Genomic DNA, 18346 nt, shown 5'->3' with positions numbered 1-18346 from the left:
ACCTCTAATAGAGGGCATGTCATTGTGATTATGTGGTATGAAATGTGATTGATTAAAGGGAGGCAGCCAGTCATTAGGCAGACAGAGCCCTACAGCCGAGTGCCACTTCACTTGACTCTTATTTTTTAATCTGCATGCCTTCAAAGATAATTAATTCTGATTCAACCTGTATCTTGTAAAACCCAGGAACACAGGTCACCTACTTTCGGTTTAATGTTGGTCAGAAATTGTACATGATTCAGCTCAACATCCCTTTGCTGTTAAACGTATTGGTCCTTAGATAGCAGGATTTGGCATTGCAGCCCACCACATGTCCTTTGTGAAGCATGCTTAAATCACCAGTAAGCTGACTTACTTCGATGATAACATATATGAACCAGCGGGATCAATGTTCTATGCTAAAAATGGGGCAGATGTAAACCCCTGCCTTTCTATTGTTTGCTTGGCTGGAACACTGTGTTACATTTGATATTCAGCCTTAAATTAAATGGTGCAGTGAATGACTCCAAGTTTCTGGCTGGGAATGGGGGTAGTTCTGCTGCCAGCCTCATAGAAAGTGGTCCTCTCTGGAGCTACTCTGTAAGTGGATCTTATTTCAATTTTTGACAGAGCCGCACAGCATCCCCAGAGCAGGGTCAAGATGGGATGACAATCTGGCCATTGGCCTTATGACCCTGTGAAAACAGCAATCAACCACATCCTCATACAAAACATGATGTGTGTGTGTTATTTTTCTTCTTGTTTGTTTGGATAGATTTATTTTACATACAGTATATACTACATGTACTGCATGTATAAATGGCTTGAACATTTCCTTTTCACCGTACATTGGTAACCTCTGTATTTTTGGGTGGTGGAGATGTGTAACCAAAGACCAGATAAATAATCAACTTGGCTACAATGACATCCCCCATTTGTTTTCCAAATCTCCAAAGGCTGTGAGTCGGGCAAACTGTAGAAATGAAAGGCTGCATAAACATGGACGAAGTCTCTGTGATGTCACCCTTTGGTTACCAAAGGGGACTTTAGAAGTCCCTCGATGATGGATGGTCAGCCTGGTAAAGGCTGTATCTAAGCAGTATCTGTTTGGGATTCAGAAACCCTCTGCACACTCCTGTGAGCCCTGAGCTGTTTGATCCGTGACATAGTTTTGAGTGTAGATGAGATTGAACCTGACCAGATTCATAGCCTGATACAATCCCTTTGGGGCTTCACTTTTTTGTTGTTGATTTTTTTTTCCGGGTGTCAGGAGTTCATGCTCATTAGGGGGAATGATTTTCATTATGTTTTTCATTATGAAAGGAAAGAGCTATCTGAAAATCTAATTTCAACAACATGGTCATGATATTTTGTATCACTCACTTTAAATGACATGCAAATGACAGCCTGGTAAAGGTAAAGAGGCGGGCCTTAAGTCTCCGAACAAAGAGGATCAGCCACACCATTTATTATGAATAACACATATCCTGCATTTAATATAAAAAGATTTCAAAAACATTCAATCCCATATATTATGTAAGGAAAACACCCAAACAAATTTTTCATTTTAATATGTGGTGTGTCTGTGGTTTATAGGTCTTTTGATACCAACCTCAAGTGGACACTCAAGGAACTGCAGTTCTGCATTTTTTAACAGCTGAGGTTGCAGCTTTGTACGAACCACGTGTTTTTCGACCAGCTTATTCCTACGACCACTGGCCACTTAGCAGGGACATTCAGACAATTTCAAATGAATGAATAAAAACCTTGAATGTGCTAACAAGCCAGTTATGTTCACGTGTCACACTGAAATCTGCTTATTTCTACCAACATGACAATACAGTAATACTAATAACCATTAATACTTGGCATTAAAATAAATTAGCTGGGTTGACACCAAGCATACAGTGTGCAGCATCCAGCTGCCACTCAGAGTGGGTGCGTATCTAAATATGCATATCTTAAAGCCTTCATTTACTTAAATGACCGAGTTATGAAAACATTCCTCCCCTATACAGTTTTCTGTTTACTTTTCTTGCAAAGCGCTTTAATGTTATCTCTGGTTGGGATCGACTCTGTTAAGGAACCAGCCTCATGTGGCTAAATAGGGAACTGCAGCTTTTTAAACTCATCTAGCTGTATTTGTCAGCGCTGAGTTTGCCAATGGGTGTAATACAAAGACACAATAAGATGTTAATAACAAGGCTCCTGTAATCTTTGGATCACTTCTGGATCACGCACTGGTGTGAGACCAATTACCACACAGCGGCTTAAAGCACAAAATAAAGTAAGACTCAGATAACTGTTATTCATCCCTATCTTGATAAACATGTTATTATTATATTACTGCATTCTAACAAAGCATAAATATAGCTAATCTTGTTAAAAAAAAATCCTTTTCTGTCATCCTTAAGGTGTGCTTTTTCTCTGCATGACTAACAACCATGAAGGCGCAGCAGTGCTTCAATCTGTTATTCTATAAAAAGTCCTCCCTCTCTCCCCTTGATCTCTTTATCTCTGTAATCTTCCACAGAGACCGTCCCTGAACACATGATTAAAACGTACATACAGCATCATTTGCATGAACACATTAACTTTTAAATGAGATTCCTTATTACAGATGCATACTGTATCTACTGTCAAATCACACCGTCGGATTTACCACACAACGGCTAAATGCTACTCCTACATGAGGGGACCTCGAGCCAATCTGCATCCAAACTTTCATTGGTGATATTTCAGAGTGTACTCTTTGACAGTGTCAGCTTTCATAAGAACAAATGTTTGCCTCAAGCTTCACGTGTCAGTTGCGAGCGGGCCCATGCCAGTTTTAGTCATGATTCATAGGTTAATAGACAAGACATTTTGGGTGAGTGTTGCTTTCGGTGTTTTAGCTTCGGCAACCAGTGTGATGGGTTTTTATTTTAAAAGTCCTCATGTGCAGTCATCCTGAAGCCTCCCTCCTGCCTGGCTTTCTGTTATCTAAGCCCACTGGAAGAACTGCAAGGGAATGCTCTCATCTCCTTCTGCTGCCTGCTCAGTCTGTTAGCTTATTGCTGTTTATAGATGCATCAGCAAGACATTTATAGAATATGTGCTCAGCCTATTTGATTTCTATAGGCGACTTCACACTTTTTAATGAGGTTCCAGCTATTTTTCTTCTTACTATTTTATTTGCAGTCCTTTGCCATTTGTCTTGCACCAAAACACCAGGCCAAATTGAAAACTGATTCTGAATCTTTTTGATTTGGTTTGATTTTTGATTTTTTTTTTTACGATTTCGTAATGAGAAACAAAGGTGATAAGAACATTAAAAATGTGTTTTTTAAGCTGCTGCATAATGCAGTTGATGATTGTCAACGTGGGCTCCTGCTGCAGGTGCTTGCTGGGAATTTTCCGGATATCAGAGCTCACATCTGTGTAGGGAAGCAGTATCTGTTTGGAATTCAGAAACTCTCTGCACACTCCTGTGAGCCCTGAGCTGTTTGATCCGTGACATAGTTGTGAGCGTAGATGAGATTGGACCTGACCAGATTCATAGCCTGATTCAATCCCTGTGAGGCTTCACTTTTTTGTTGTTGATTTTTTTTTACCAGGTGTTAGAAGTTCATGCTCATTAGGGGGATGATTTTCATTTTATGCAAATGAGAGAAAAGAGGAATTTGAAAATTTAAAGATATCATTTCAAAGAATTGTCATTATATTGTTTCTCAAATTTGACCATGACCATGTGTTTGTTTGTTTTTTTATTTAAATGAGATGTGTCCCTTTACAAAATTAATTAATTATTAATTGTATCTCTCATTGAGCACTACAGAAGAGCCAGGTATTTAAAATAAAACGTTTTGACAGATGAAGAATCATTGATCATTTTGCAGCGGACGATCGTTTTAATAGTGCACTCCTCTCTAATTATGGTGTGATGTGGATAATATTGAGCGAGCATGTAGACTCTTGCTGCCTGCTAATTCAGTGCAAACAAACACAGCTGGGTGTTGGAAGGCAGCGCACTGCCAACTGAGACAGAGAGAGTGGTAGTTTCTCTCTCTCTGTCTCGTCTTGTGTCTGTAGTCTCCACGAAAAACCCTCAGCATCACCCTGGGCAGTCCAACTGCAAGTCTTTTCTCACTCATCTGCAAATCCAGAGCCAAAAAAAATAAAGGGGAAAAAAACTGGACTCCATATATACACTGTTCACTGCACATACGTGCACTGAAAGTGACAGCATCAGCAGGTTGACACTTAAAGCTGTTGTTATCATTTGGGGAATTAGTCAAGCATTTAATAGTGCTGTGGCGGTGAAGACATTTTCTCCACAGTGATCCAGGGGGGCTCGGTATTATCGCAGCCACTTTTTTTTTTTTTATCAAGCACATTTCTTTTTGAATCGGGGGTCAGAAACTAGCCTGCTGTCAATCATTTCCGGTGCGCAAGATTATTTTGATTGTGAATTGCACTTATTTGAACATTTTTCAAGAACAACTTTGTGACAATAAGTGACGGACACAAACACTCCGGCCACCGAACAGCGTGCAAGCAGCCCCTGGTGTTGAAGCAGCAAGTGAGTACCAGAATCACCTCCTCTTAAGCTTTTTGACCACAAAAAAAGCACGAGACAGTTTGTTTTTTAAAACCTGTACAGTTTGATTTGGCTACAGAATACAAAACACGACGAGTGAAAGAGGGAGAGTGAGTGAGAGCACATGCACTGAGCAAGTTGAGCCCGTTTTCAAGTAAGTAAGTCATGGGCGTAACTGCTGCTGCCTTGACGGTGTGAAATTTGTAGACCTCAATGTTCAAAAACACAACAGGCAAGCTGAAGCCTCCATTCCAAACCTGAAGGCAATTAAGGGCGCAGTATTTTCACATAAATGGGCTTGTATCCCTTTACACTTCATTTTGCCTTTTTATTATAGCATCACAGACACTGCAGTGTGCTGAATGTTTGTGTCTTGCCTTGTCACGGCATTTGTAACGAATAAAAAAGTCAAATAAGTCAATGTCACAATCAAAATCATCTCGCGGGAACAATATTGTCTGTGAGGTGAGGGCTCAAATTAGATGTGTTTCCTCATTTTGCAGGGATCTCTTTGGCACAGATTAAAACACTGCATCATCTAAATGAGCTGGTCCTTCTTTTTTTATTTGGCTGAAAGTCAAATGAGGCTGGCAGCGGGGAATCATGGGAGTGATTATCTCTGCTACCCCTCAATGATGTATCCAAGTTTAATTACATGACATGTCAATCATTATTTAGATGACTGATGAAAATAAGTGGATATCATATGCACTGCATTTCTCCCAATATATAGCAATGCATTTTTTGCTCTTTGATTTCAGGTTTTTGATTGCCCTATCTATGTTGAGGATCTGTTAATAGGTTCCAATTATGGGAATTTAGATTCCGTTGCCTTCTTGACAGTGCACCTGCCAATACATTATACTAGACTGAAATCATTATGGTTCATTACCCATGCTGTGTTGGGTTTAATGGTTAAAAAGTGTGTTTTTGGACAACTTGAATCATTTTGAATATCTCTTATAATTGGTTCATCATATCCGTTGGAGCTATTTTGAACTCCCGGCTCAGAGCCAGACAGCTCTCAATGCTAATTGTGTGAAACCTTTTGTCCTTTCACAAAAAGACGGCTGGTTTGAATTAGACATGAGTATTTTCAAGGGGTCTTTGAGAACAGAGTGAGGAGGGGGGGATAGCTCACTTTTCCATTGGTTTGGTTGAGCTAATTTTCTTTATTGTTTCTGTCTTATGGTCTTCAAGCTGCTAAGCTTTGTAATGTTCATCACTAAGGATCCCTGTAGCCTCCTAAACTCCCTGGGAAATAAAAGAAGAGTGTGTGTTCTCCAGTCTTGTGAATGAGCTAAAGGAAAGGTGTCGAGGCGAGGGTTTTGAGGCTGTTTGTCTTTGTGAGCTTGAAAAAAAAAAGGACCGTGGGACTCGAAGCCCACTGCACTGAGTGTGAGAGCCCTTCCCTTGTTTTCACATCCAATCCACTCAGGACTATCTGTCACTCATTGTTTCTCTCCGTTCCCTTTTCACACCTGTCTCTTCCTGGTATCTTTTTGTCTCACATGCCGTCCTGCTCTGTCCTTGTTTACTCTCTTGCTAGCTGCCTCCTTTTTCTTTTGCCTTCTAAATTTGATTTCTATTTTAAGCTCTCCCTCCTCTTTCCGTACTGGACTTTCACTCCTCCTCTGTGTCTCCCCACCGTCCTGAAATGTTCAGGAATGCATTGAATGATATATGAGTTTCCTCTGATAGCTTGTCCTCACCTGACTGAAATCCAGACTGTTTTGCCTTCACATAAATTACTACACAAGAAGACAACGTTTTTTTGTTATGTTCTCGATGATTATTTTTGTATGTGGAAGACTCTACCTCTTGGGCAGGTGTTTTTTTTTTTTCTGCTGCAATGGTAGACTGTTTGTATATTTGTGCATTTAAAATGGTGCTGAAAACAATGAGAGGGGATTTTGTGTACAGCAATGAAAAAGGCGATAAAAGACCTGAAATAGGGTGTAAAGAGTCTTTAATGAAGACTGGCAACATATTCTGACATGTTGTGATGTTTTCAATTCATATACTCATCATTCCCCATGTCTGTGTCAGTTGATAAAATAAAAAAGAGACAGCTTACGGAGGAGTCAGTTTTTAAATCACGAGCACGCTTCTTGTTTGCAGCTGTTTAACGATTGGTTCCTGTCACATCTCTGTTTATTCATTCGTTGACCTTCCTGTTTCAGGTTAGTGCTGATTATACAACGGACTAGCGGCTTTGTTTTCAGCATGTGTGATTGATATCATTTTTGTTCAGAAGGGCCATTGTGCACTTTATCACTTTTGCTCAGCAAAGCTTTTGTCAACTCTCCAACAATACCGAGGGCCACAACATCCAAGATGCGGGCTGTCGCTTGAAATGAGATCTGTGTTATCTGGAACTTATAGAGACGGCATCAGCTGGTTCTGGAGCTCTGTATATATATAGGCTGTTGCACAATTTGCATTTTTATACATCTCTGCATATTCCCAGTAATGCATGCCTCATAGAGATCCAAGTCAATCCACACTTTAACCTGTAACCTCTGGCTGATTACCTCTCTGTGTTTTTTTATGCTCAGTGCTAGGCTGAATGAGTTTGTGTTTGTAATGACAGGTGGGATATGAGTCGTAGTAAGGTTGAATATGCTTACTCGTTGGATAGGACTGATCAGAGGTGTTTGCAGGGCCCTTTATAACAACCTTCTGCTTTTATTGGTGCTGCTAATTGATCATGTGTCAATCTTTGAGTGCCAAAACCTGCCCTGTAACCTGTATGCTACATTAATCTGAGACTCAAATTCAACCTGAGGCCCAAGGCTTTATTTTTAGTTCATCTTTCAAGAGACAAATTGATACATACAGCGATGGCTTTTCAAAAGTAAAGAAGCACAGCTTAACGAGAACATATGTTGTGTGGTGCCCTTACACATCTGTTTAGAAGAAGCTGTGATCAACTAGCATTGTATTGTCAATCATTGCTGATTATTTGCTAAATTTTATTTCAGACTGTTCTAAGTGATGTTAAGTTTTCCTTCTTGGTGGCTGTTCTGTTTTTAACATTTGGAAAAGTAATTGGTCTGTTTTACTTCCCTGTATTTCCTGGAATGGAGACTCGATGTGTATCAGCGGATCACTTGCGTTGTATTTTTTGGGGCGTGAGACAGCTTTAGACTCATCTCTTCCCTTTTCCCCCTTTAGCAAAGTGTCAATAGAGATTACCTGCATTGTGCATGTGTGAAACACCTTTAACTGTAACGAGTTTTTCCAGTAGAGCGCACCCAGCGGACCTCACTTTCTGGAGCCTTTAAATTGCCCTTATTTCCATGGTTACAGCAGGTTATGCTCTCACTGTTTAAAAGCAGGCTAGTGCAGGACTTTCAAGAAGGCTTCTCCGCAGCGCCAAGCGGATTACTTCAAAGAAGCAATTGCCATGTAAATATCAGGGTAGTGCGAATGATAATCATAGTCAGAAACAGCTCTCCACAGCAGATTTGATTTGACTTTGATGAGTGTAATCAGGAGACCATCAGGCAAAGGACTGGTGGCATAGTGTTCCTGAGATAATAGGAGAGGCATTTACACTTCAAATTAGTAAAGCAAAAACACAGCTTCAAAGGACAAATCTGAGCTAACCTTTTGTGTCTGTGCTTCCTCTGTCATCCCCTCCCTCTGCTTGGCTCAAGGGGAAGAGGAATAAGCCAGGAGTGGAAACGGCAGACACTCCAGACTCGGCACGTGGGCGAGGGGAGAAGAAAGCCATCAAGTAAGTGCCTTGTAACTGGTTTGTGAAAAAATACTCTGGTGATAATCAACTACATTTGGTTCAGCTTTGAATCCCTCGATATACACCCCTCAAACTATGTAGCAATTGAAGCCTGCCATTTTTATCTTAAATGGCCCAATCGCCACTAGAGCATGTTAGATGAGACATTAAGCTAAAGGTTAGCGATTTAATCATCATAGATTAAATCTACATTATCTTACCTGTGAAGCTTTTGGCTGGACCAGTCTGCTCCTGCAATTATCTTACGGGGTTGGAAGATAAGTCTCCTTAAGTGCAGCCCTGAAGCCACGCCTTTGCTTGATTAAAATGCTACGCAAGGGGGACCAAGTGGGGCATGAGCTCTTTGCAATGGCGGAGTTTAAATATTTGGCAGTATTTTGATCTAACATCTCTTACAGGGCTCTGACTCAGATTAAGGTATTCTCTCTTCATGATGAAACAGGGCTGTAGGTCAGTACCGGAAAATGTCAGCTTTGTAATGCTAAGTACAAGACGACTCCACAAAATGCCTCCGTTAACCAGCTCATCACTGCTTCTCTTCTATAGCCTGCTGTCGTTTCAACTGCATTTAAATGTCTGTGTTGCCTTTTAATCTCTTGTAACGACAGTTTTAACAACTGAAGATGGAGTATGTGAATGTTTTGCTCTGATTCGAGGTTCTTGGCCTCCTAATTTTTGCATTTTCTTTCTCACTGGCTCCAGCTGATTGATGTGTTGTGTTGGTCATTCCAGCTTCAAACTCTTTCTCTTTGTGCGTTGCCTTTCTTTACTCCGCTCTGTCCCTTTGCTACAGCTCTGAGCGCTGCTGTGTGACTTGTATGACATTAGTGATTCAACTCACCTTTTCTTCCTCTCCTTTGAATGTGTGCAATTTATCTCTCTGCCTTGTGTCTCACGTGTTCATGCTCGCGTCGAGGATGGGGGCCAGACTTCTGAATGTTTACTAAAATGTGTGTTGTCGGTGGTGCCGTGCAAGATGATCAGAACGTAATCACATGTTGTTTGTATTCATCAGATTATGACTCCCTCTTCTCTTGCTGCCTATCTCTTTTTGACACCTCTGTGTCTCTGCTTCAGTACAGCACGCTGCTTTATGAAATGATTTTGTGAATGCTTTTCTCCTCCAGGCTGCCCCCCCCCCCCCCCCCCCTCCCTTTTTATTTTTTAATCGGACCACTATGTTGATGTTTTTTTCAACTTCTGGTCAGAAATTAGGAATTATTCTGCAGCTGTATGGGCGACCCTCTTCCTCAACACAAGCCCTTCCATCATCTCCAAAAGCAGCAGGTGCCTGATGCAAATGGTTGGTTGGTGCCAAGGCTGTCCATGGTTGTGTTGCTCTGACCTGTCTCTCTCTTTGGCCGCAGTGATCTAGACAGAGACTTTTGGAATAACAATGACAGCAGCACAGTGCAGCAGAGGTGGAGCTCCTATCCACCCAAGGAGTTCGTACTAAACATTTCTCCCTATGCCCCATATGGAGATCCTCGCCTCACACTCAAGTGAGTCTTGGTCCAAGGTTGGTAAGAGCCTTCCACCAGAGCAGGGCTGTAACGAGGCAGGGGCTGTGCCACCTTACTACTAATCCTCTTACCCCCCCTTACTTTACTTGCATTCCTTACCGCTCCCTTTCTCACACCTTCTCCCTTTTTTTTTTTAGCTTTACAGTCACCAAGACTTGCCCCTCATCAAATTGAACCATTTAACGACAATTTTATAATGTTGCAATAATGTTATTAAATCCAGCTGGCTTTATAATCTCTATTATCTTTCTTTCCTGAGGACAAAATTCTATTCCTGAGTAACCGAGGATATACATAGAAACAATACAAAAAGCCAGTTCTACAAATGTCAGTGTTTCAATTTACATAAACTTCACATTTCTAGACATGTTATTGCTTTTTAATGTTAGTTCCATCAACAATGATATAACGACATCCATATAAACCCACCCAATGTTAACATGCTGGAGGGCAAAAAATTTCTACTAATGATTAGTCATAATCTGTGAATGTAGGAAAATGTCATACACATACATTACAGCATCCCTACGACAGCCATCCGACCATTACTGCAGCAGCATCCAGGCAAGCCTGATAGCATCCCCAGGCTAATTCCTGCTGCAGCTCCTCGCACCCTGTCACCTTTTAATGAACACAGAGGCTTGCCCTAGGACGCCCCCCAACTCCCTACAGCCCTGCCCGCTCCCACTAACTCCTGACTTTTAACCTCTCACCTCTCTCCCATGGGGTGTAACCATGGAGACGGACAACCCTCTTAGCTTTTCTCTCCTTTAAGACATGTACTTTAACCCACCTTCTCTATAATCTGTGTGTCTCCCTGTCTCGCTGTTGTCAACTAAAATGTGTTGTTGTTGTCGTTGTGGAGGGTTGACCGTTAACCAGGTTGCAGTGTGGTGCCAGTGTTCACCTGTGGTTTACATCCATCTGTGGCTTCTCTCTGACCCTCATCAACCTATTATCTAATGTGTGCTGCAGTAACACTGGAGCACTTGAACTGGGGCTGCTGTCATATTGGGAGATAAGGTAACAGTGTTTTTACCGGATGCAATAAAAGTGATATTTTTCACTCACTAAGCCCTTGAATCCAATAAAGCCCTCGCAAGGTCATACCTATCTCCCTCTGGGCACCTCGAGGACTCGAAGCTTCGACGCCCTGCTGCCAGGCATACGTCTGATAAACTCTCTAATAACTGGTCATCTTTAATAGACCTAGCTGTTGAGGACTGTGTTGAATTGCCTGGAGAAAGGAGGCAGTAGTGTGCTTAAGAGTGCAGTGGATAAATGGATTGCTGTCTAAAACCTACCTGAAGGGAACGGCTGCTGATCTCAAAGAGTCAAGTTTAAATCCTAGTGCTCGTGTTTTCACAAGTTAGTTTTTATTAAAAAAAAAAGAAAAGAAAGAAAAAATCTCAAGGTTGTTGTTTGTCTGTAAAGCTGTTTTCATCAAGTCCAGCCTTCACAAGTTTCTCTCAAATCCAGTGGTATGAAAATGATGTTATTTCACCTGCACTGATGAAAAAATATATTTTTTTTATCAGTGGTGTGTGGGCGATGAAAAACGAATTGATGAATTTAAAGGAAAAACAGTTTCAACAATTTTTACCTTTAGCGAGAAAATAAGGACGGCCTCTTGACGCCTACCAAATCATCCGTGGCTGAAGCCAAAGGGCAGCTTAAAAATGATTTCCTGTTTTAGTTTCTCTCGAGATCAGCAGCCTTCAATCTCTGGAGTGACATTCACCCTAATCCATCAAACATGTTACCTTAGCTGCTAGATCAATGTCCATCTTTGAGGACTTGCAGAGATTCTTGGCGATTTGATTTTCATGATTGAACTTGAATGTTGACCGAAGTTGGAAAAAAACGTTTTGTTGGCTTAACATAACATTCGAGATGTAGCTATCAGGCTTGGTTGGTAATAACTTCAATATATTTGGCTGTAGCTAATCAATCTCATAGCTTGGAGATACAAACAGTCAAAGGAATATATAGCTGTATTTCTTTGTAAATTAATTCTTCCTTCAGTCAAAAAATGATTGATGACTTAAAGGGATATTCCTGTAAATACTCATCGTGATTTATGGGCCAAGTTATTTAAGGGATCCTCCTTTTAATAAAGATTAGGGATGTTCACCTTGTGTCTGACTCAATATATGAGGCCCATGTCTACCGTGTTGACTGTTGTTCCAGCTGTGTCATTCTGGCTGCTGCAGTGATTGATTACTTATCCACGTGCTCTGTCAGGTCAATTGGTCCGAACTAAATGTGAAAGGTGACCTTCAAAGGGACATGATACAAACTCAAAGCACCATCCTCCTCCTCCTTGTGTCTCACACGTACACACCAGGTGACAACCTCCTCTGTGCCTTTTTTCTAGTTTGTGTCACCTGGAGCAAGAGCAACATGCATATTAATGAAATGTAGTCATGGCACCAGAGGGCACTACAGTGCTTTATTTCTGATCAAAACTGCTTACAGTGCAGACATGACATTTTAGAAGTGAAGCCCGGTTTGAGATGTAATATCACTTGAGTGACATCACTCATTATTTCTGAACTCATTTGGAGGTCGATAGGATTGGATTAGATTGTCGTTAAGTTTCCTCCTCCGGTGGAGTGCAGGTGTTTTACCACATCCTGTTTACTCTTCTTGACACTAAGTAGGGATCAAATGACGAGTACATCTTTGAAAACTATAATAATACAGATTAAGATCTAAAAATACAGTCTAATGCCTTACAGGAATACACTGGTATTTAACCAAATATCACGTTGTACAGCTTTCCAAATGAGTATCTTTATTTGCCCATGAGGCTGCACTAAGTTGCTAGCATTAAATTGTCCTGAATAGCAGCACATTTCAAGCCTCAAATGCCCAAATGAATGGGAGATTGAGAACTGGAAAAAAACAAAACATATCCACACTCTGTTGCCGCTAGTGAATGCTGGCAGCTGTAGTATTGGTCCTCCGGGCCCAAAGGAGTGACCATTTGCTGGTTTTCCGCCCTCCACAGGCTCCCTCTTTAGTCCTCTCTCTCCCCTCCTCCTCCTCTTTTTCTTCTTCTCCTACCTGCTCTCCTCACCTCCATGCCTCCTCCACCACACTGGATCCTAGACCTTTTTCATCTGCCTGCCTCTCACTTGGCCTGGAAAACTATTCCTGCCCCCTCAAAACACTCTACTGATCTGTCTTACCTTCTTAGCCATGCGGTTGCTCAATGTATTTTCCTTTGTGGGTATCAGTTTGAGTGTGTGCGTGCGTGTGGGTGGGTGTGCGTTTGTGTCCGACTTTCTCACACTCTTTGGTATTTTTCTCCTCTACCTGTCGTTATTCTCCTCTCCTCTGTACTCTCTGTCTGGCGTGGGACCTCCGCACCCTGTCTCTGTCTCTCAGTGGGGCAGTGTCAGGGGGTCAGAAGGGGGCAGCAACTGGGCATGGGGATGATGGGGGGGGTCCTTATCGCAGTGACAGCGTGAAGAGCATGGTAGCAGAGGGAGTGAAGGCCGGAAAGTGGCAGACCGTCCAGGGCCACATGCACTCCGGAGGACTGCGACCCAGCGAGTGAGTTACGAAACCGGGCAAAACAAACAAACAAAAAAAAGCAAACATACAGTATCAGTTCAGCAGAACAAGCATGAAATCACAATTGCTATTTCTGTGAGTTGCTACCTCCTAGCAGCTATGATTAGATGAATGAACCTTTTTATGGCCAAGTTCAGTGGGAAGGTGCAGTTCAGGTTTCAAGGTCAGCGTGTTGGCACAGATCAAAGCGTGAGCAACAGGGAGATCTTTCGTCATCCTGAGAAGATAACATAAGCTACTTGCACTGTATCACACTGACTCAAACCCCAGCTGCTGCTGTATAACTCTGCAGGAGAGTATGATTTATTTATGCGAGCAAGTGCCCTGCCTGCCAGTGCACTTTCTAAAACGCAACACAAAAACAGTCACACACTGCCTGAAATAGTGCCTCATATCGTGCCAAGCAGCCTTTTTAATTAAAACTTCGTCTGAAATGTAAACTGCATGTCGCTCACTGATTTTGTGTTTCCCGCTGCCATGATGTTTGACATGATTTAAGGTCTATATTCAACGTCTTGTAAATGAGACAGTTGACTCTTAGTTCTTGGTGATTTTTTTTACACCTCTCTCCAGCACCTCGTATCTGTGATTTCTTCCTCCACAACACATTTACGCTCATCACTACCTCACTCCTCATTCCTTCTCTCCTTCCCTCATCTTTCTTTTTTGCCCCCTGTCTATAATTGGATTCTATTTCCAGGCTGCTCTAAGTGTCTGTGTCTCTAGTGTTGTGTCTCGCACCCCATTTTCTGTCACCCTCTGCTGTTCTCGCGTCCTCTCTCTTTCCATCTTTGTGTCGCCATGCTTCTTCTTTTGTACCCACAAACCGTTTCCTTTCTGCAAAACCTTCCGTTTACCTTTTTTATCCTTTTATTCGTGACTGTTAAATATCGTGGCTTGCACACTTAAAGCCTCATGCAAAATTGTGTTCGGTAAAGTATGGCAGGGGGAGTAAAAAGTCACCTAGCACTCTCATGACCTAATTCTGGTAGTCTGGGTTACACAGTGATCTCAGAGAGAGGAGGATATATTTAGTTAGTAGAACAAAAAGAATATTAAAAAGGTTACAGTCGATCCATCACAACAAAGGCAAAGATATATGTGTACATAACTTTTCAAAAACATGCTACATACTCTGTTGACTACTTAAACACTTTGAGGAAAGTAAAAGCATGTATCAAGGGGAGGAGTAGAAACTGAGTGACAGAGGGAGGGAGTTGTACTGTCGGACTTGGTTGGCTGTCGGGATGTCTCTAGAGGTGCAGCATGTATTTAAAGACGAAAAAGACTAAGAGAGACAGGAAGACAAGCTATCAGGCATGAAAAAGTAGAATGACGAGAAGGGGAAATGGGGATCTCTCATCACACCAAAAAAACCTCATCGAGAAGGCCCGGAGGCAGCAAAACCACCGCGCGCACACCACGACGGGGTCAAGTGGCACAGAACGGCACCTTGCCCTTGCGGACCTTTCACATCCGAATTCCACCTGCGCGACGCCCTTCCACACGCAAACCGCACACTCAGACGCGTAAGGTGCATACAAACCTAGCGCAGGCACGCAGGCGGGGCTCACAGTCGGCACACTTGTGCTGGACTCAGGCTTATCAGCAGCACACAGCACACAACGATCACTCAGGCTGCACCTTCTACTGCTATTTCTGCTACTGCTGTTACTGCTGCTGCCTCACAGTGCTCTCCTTCTCTCTCCTCCTCCTCCTGTCTCCACCTCTAAACTCTCCTACCCCTGCCTCCCTCTCTTCAAATACCAATCTTCCTCCTTCCTCCTCCCCCTCCCGTTCATTAACTCCCTGTTTGGATGAACTTTCCTGTATCTTTCCTGACATCAACCTGACTTCCTTTGTTGTGTCCCCCTACTGCCCTGTGCCACCATGTCTCCTGTCTGACCTCATCACCTCTGAAAAACTCACCTCCTCTTGCCATGGCTCCCCTCCTTCTCCTTCTTCGTCCCCGTCCTCCTATGCATCATCCGACTCCTTCCTCCCTCCTCAACATCCTGTGCTCTGCCGGCCCTGGCCTTCTCTACGCTCTCTCTCCTCCCTGCTCCTCTGCCCTCCCAGCTTTGGGGACACAGTCTTGTCTTATGCGTCCACTTTGGATCACATCCCCACCCGGCCCCGGACGCTGCTGCGCCAGCAGAGCCTTCAGCAGCCGCTCATCCACCCACCGGGCCCAGGCCTCGGCCATCCGCCCACCACATCCCAAAGCTTGGGACAATTACACACTGCACCCGGACAGCCTGGGGGTGGTGGTGGGGGTGCAGGGACAGGAGAGGGCGGTGGCAACGGTGGTGAGGGTGGGTGTGCAGGTACAAGAGGTGGTCCTCGGGGGGCGCGGGGCAACCCAGCCGGAGTAGGGGCCTCTCGAAATAGGGGAGGTGGAGCAGGAGGGCACCCAAATGCCAATCCTGGAAGCTGGGATTACATGATGGACCAGGTGAAGAATCGAGGCCTGGACGTCAAATCCTTCCTGTGAGTCTCTCCTAACTCCTCATTCATATCTTTTTGTCGTGTCCCACGCTAATGCTTCTGTCTCTACTGTATATCTGATATCTATGTCATGCTGTGCTAGAGTCACATTATACATGTACTTGAAGTACAGCAGTGCTTTAGCTTAAATGCACAACCCTGAATGTCTTAGAGAATGGTTTATTTAGAATGTATCTATGTGTAAGTACAAACAAATCTGCTTTTATCTTTATCTTCGTGAAACTCGGTTCTTTGCCTTTGTTGTTTACTTAGCATTTGATATCCAGGGAAGGATATTACTTCAGCCTGTAATTTCAAATATTTACTGTGTGTGTGTGTGTGTGTGTGTGTGTGTGTGTGTGTGTGTGTGTAGTTTTTATGTTTAAGGAAGGCTATAGGAAATAGTGTATTTAGAGTATGTGCCTGTTGAATTTGCAGTTAACAAGCCAATTTAGTCCATGTATAGTAATAGTTTAGCATGTAAATGCAGGAGGATGAAGATGAATACAGATGAGGAGGCCAGAGGTCAGCTTATTTAAAAACTGATTATGGATGTTACGAAGCATGGAGTTATTCATGTAAACAAGATGTTGACTTTTAGCTCTGAGTCTTGCGGGATTGCTGGAGATGGATCAACATCTCATCTTGGTGATTTTGTAGCTATTCATTTTGTTTATTAGATATTATTGTTGGAGATGCATGACATTATATTTTTAATTGTCTCTTTGAAAATCAGCTGAGCTCAGTGTTTAAGGACTTTATAGAGGCTAAGCAATTAAAGCTTTTAACATTTGTGCTGCCTCAGTGATTAGCTGAAGAAATCAAATCTCAAAACTTCTATTTTAGAAACCTGCGGTGGTTCAGAATAAACGACGTCACATGCATGAAAAATGGCAAGGAGCTTGCAGCATATTGTGAGCTACTATGTACCCCATTCTGTGATGAATTGTTCAATGTTTACACTGTTTGCTCTGCTAAGCAGCAACATCTGTTTGGATGGCATTCAGTCTGTCTGCTGCAATTGTCCTTACAGGATGCAGTGCTAGTTTATAATATTCATGAGACAGTGTCATAAAAAGTCACAATGTATTTTCCATTCACACTATCCCACTCAATTAGTTGATGTTATTTTGGAGCCATGCTTTGGCCAACACAGAAATGTTTACTATTCTGCCCATGAGACACAACATTACAGCCTTATCTGTATTTCACCATGTGCAACAAAAAAACTGTAGCTGCTCCTCCAGTGTCAGCTTATATGCTGATTGCAAATCTGTGTCTGCTGGATGTGCTGCTAGCTAGCTGAAGTGTGGCACCATCCGTACATCACATGGTCTCCATGGATCAGTTAAAGAAGAAGGGCTAAGTAGCCGTGTGTAGATTTGTGCTTACCCTACTGTACTGACTTTATGTCAACAGCACCATTACTTCGACAAGATATTGTTACTTTAGGGCAGGAGTCGAGTGAAGGTCAATGACAATGTAGAAGAGAGAGTGGTGATGTGGGTAACGTGTTTAATGTCCCTTTGCACTGAGCCTGTTTAAGAGGAGCTTATCAAGACTCCTTTTTCTTTTCTTTTCTTTTTTTTTACGCTTTAAAGCTTTGCTGGCCGTCTGAGTTTGACAGTTGAACTAATGCCACAGGCTAACTGAGCAGTAGCCGTGCAACACATGCCATCATCAAGGTCATTGAGAATGTGACCCATAGAGTCAAGCACAGCACATCCTTGTCAATGTGAGATGAAGGTAATTGTTGTATTTCGCTCTCAGTAACACTTATGATGGATAACACTGCAGTCCAGTAATAGACATGACCCAGTGTTTAAGCTAGTTCATTTCAGTGTTGGCCAGTTTCCCTATCTAGATGAGTCATTGCTCAGTGAAAGTGTTGATGTGATTGACACAGATATCTAGCCTTTGGAGCTGTTTCACTAAATGGTACTCTTGGGTAGATTGGTCTTTATGCTTTTTGGCTTAAACCCAGTTATTTATCCCAATGTCAGTGTCCGTCCCCTTACCCGCCTTTGCATCCTTAATGTTCTCTTCATTGATTGGAGTGTTTTTCCAATATACTTAAGTGTAAATGCCCATACTTACAAGAGGATGGAAGAAGAGGAATCCAATAACTGTTGTACTTACAGTATCAGTACATGACCGTACTATTAGGCCTTTATCATATAATCCAGTGGCTCCCAGCTGCAGTTAACAGGTAGTATAAAAAAAAGTTATAAAGCAGCTGAATTGATGAAAAAAAGATTAACTTTTAGCAAGTGAGGAAAGGTTGAATTGGTTTTCTCAAAAGAGTTCAATAAAGCAGCTCACAAAACCTTTCAGCTCCCACCCCCTATAATAAGGGTGCCAGAGACTGGGGACCCCTACTGTCCCTGGAGGGGGTTAAGGCATAACGTAGCACACTGCCATTTACTAGCACTA

At 42.5% G+C, this 18346-nt stretch overlaps 1 protein-coding gene across 5 annotated transcripts in view; it reads left to right on the top strand.

The window, feature by feature from the left end:
• Positions 1–18346, top strand: part of syt7a (synaptotagmin VIIa) — a 70874-nt gene that overhangs the window by 34931 nt on the left and 17597 nt on the right. The window contains exons 1-5 of one of the 5 annotated variants that reach the window (XM_079346456.1): positions 8226–8300; positions 9530–9608; positions 9689–9823; positions 13238–13405; positions 15506–15916. In XM_079346456.1, coding sequence (XP_079202582.1) covers positions 13326–13405; positions 15506–15916 — 491 coding nt within the window. In that variant the 5' untranslated portion in view covers positions 8226–8300; positions 9530–9608; positions 9689–9823; positions 13238–13325. The other 4 variants (XM_079346453.1, XM_079346454.1, XM_079346455.1 and 1 more) reach the window with 4 other exon arrangements.

Source organism: Symphodus melops (assembly GCF_947650265.1).
Source record: "Symphodus melops genome assembly, chromosome: 6".
NCBI lineage: Eukaryota > Metazoa > Chordata > Actinopteri > Labriformes > Labridae > Symphodus > Symphodus melops.
This window is presented reverse-complemented; position numbering and strand designations above follow the sequence as displayed.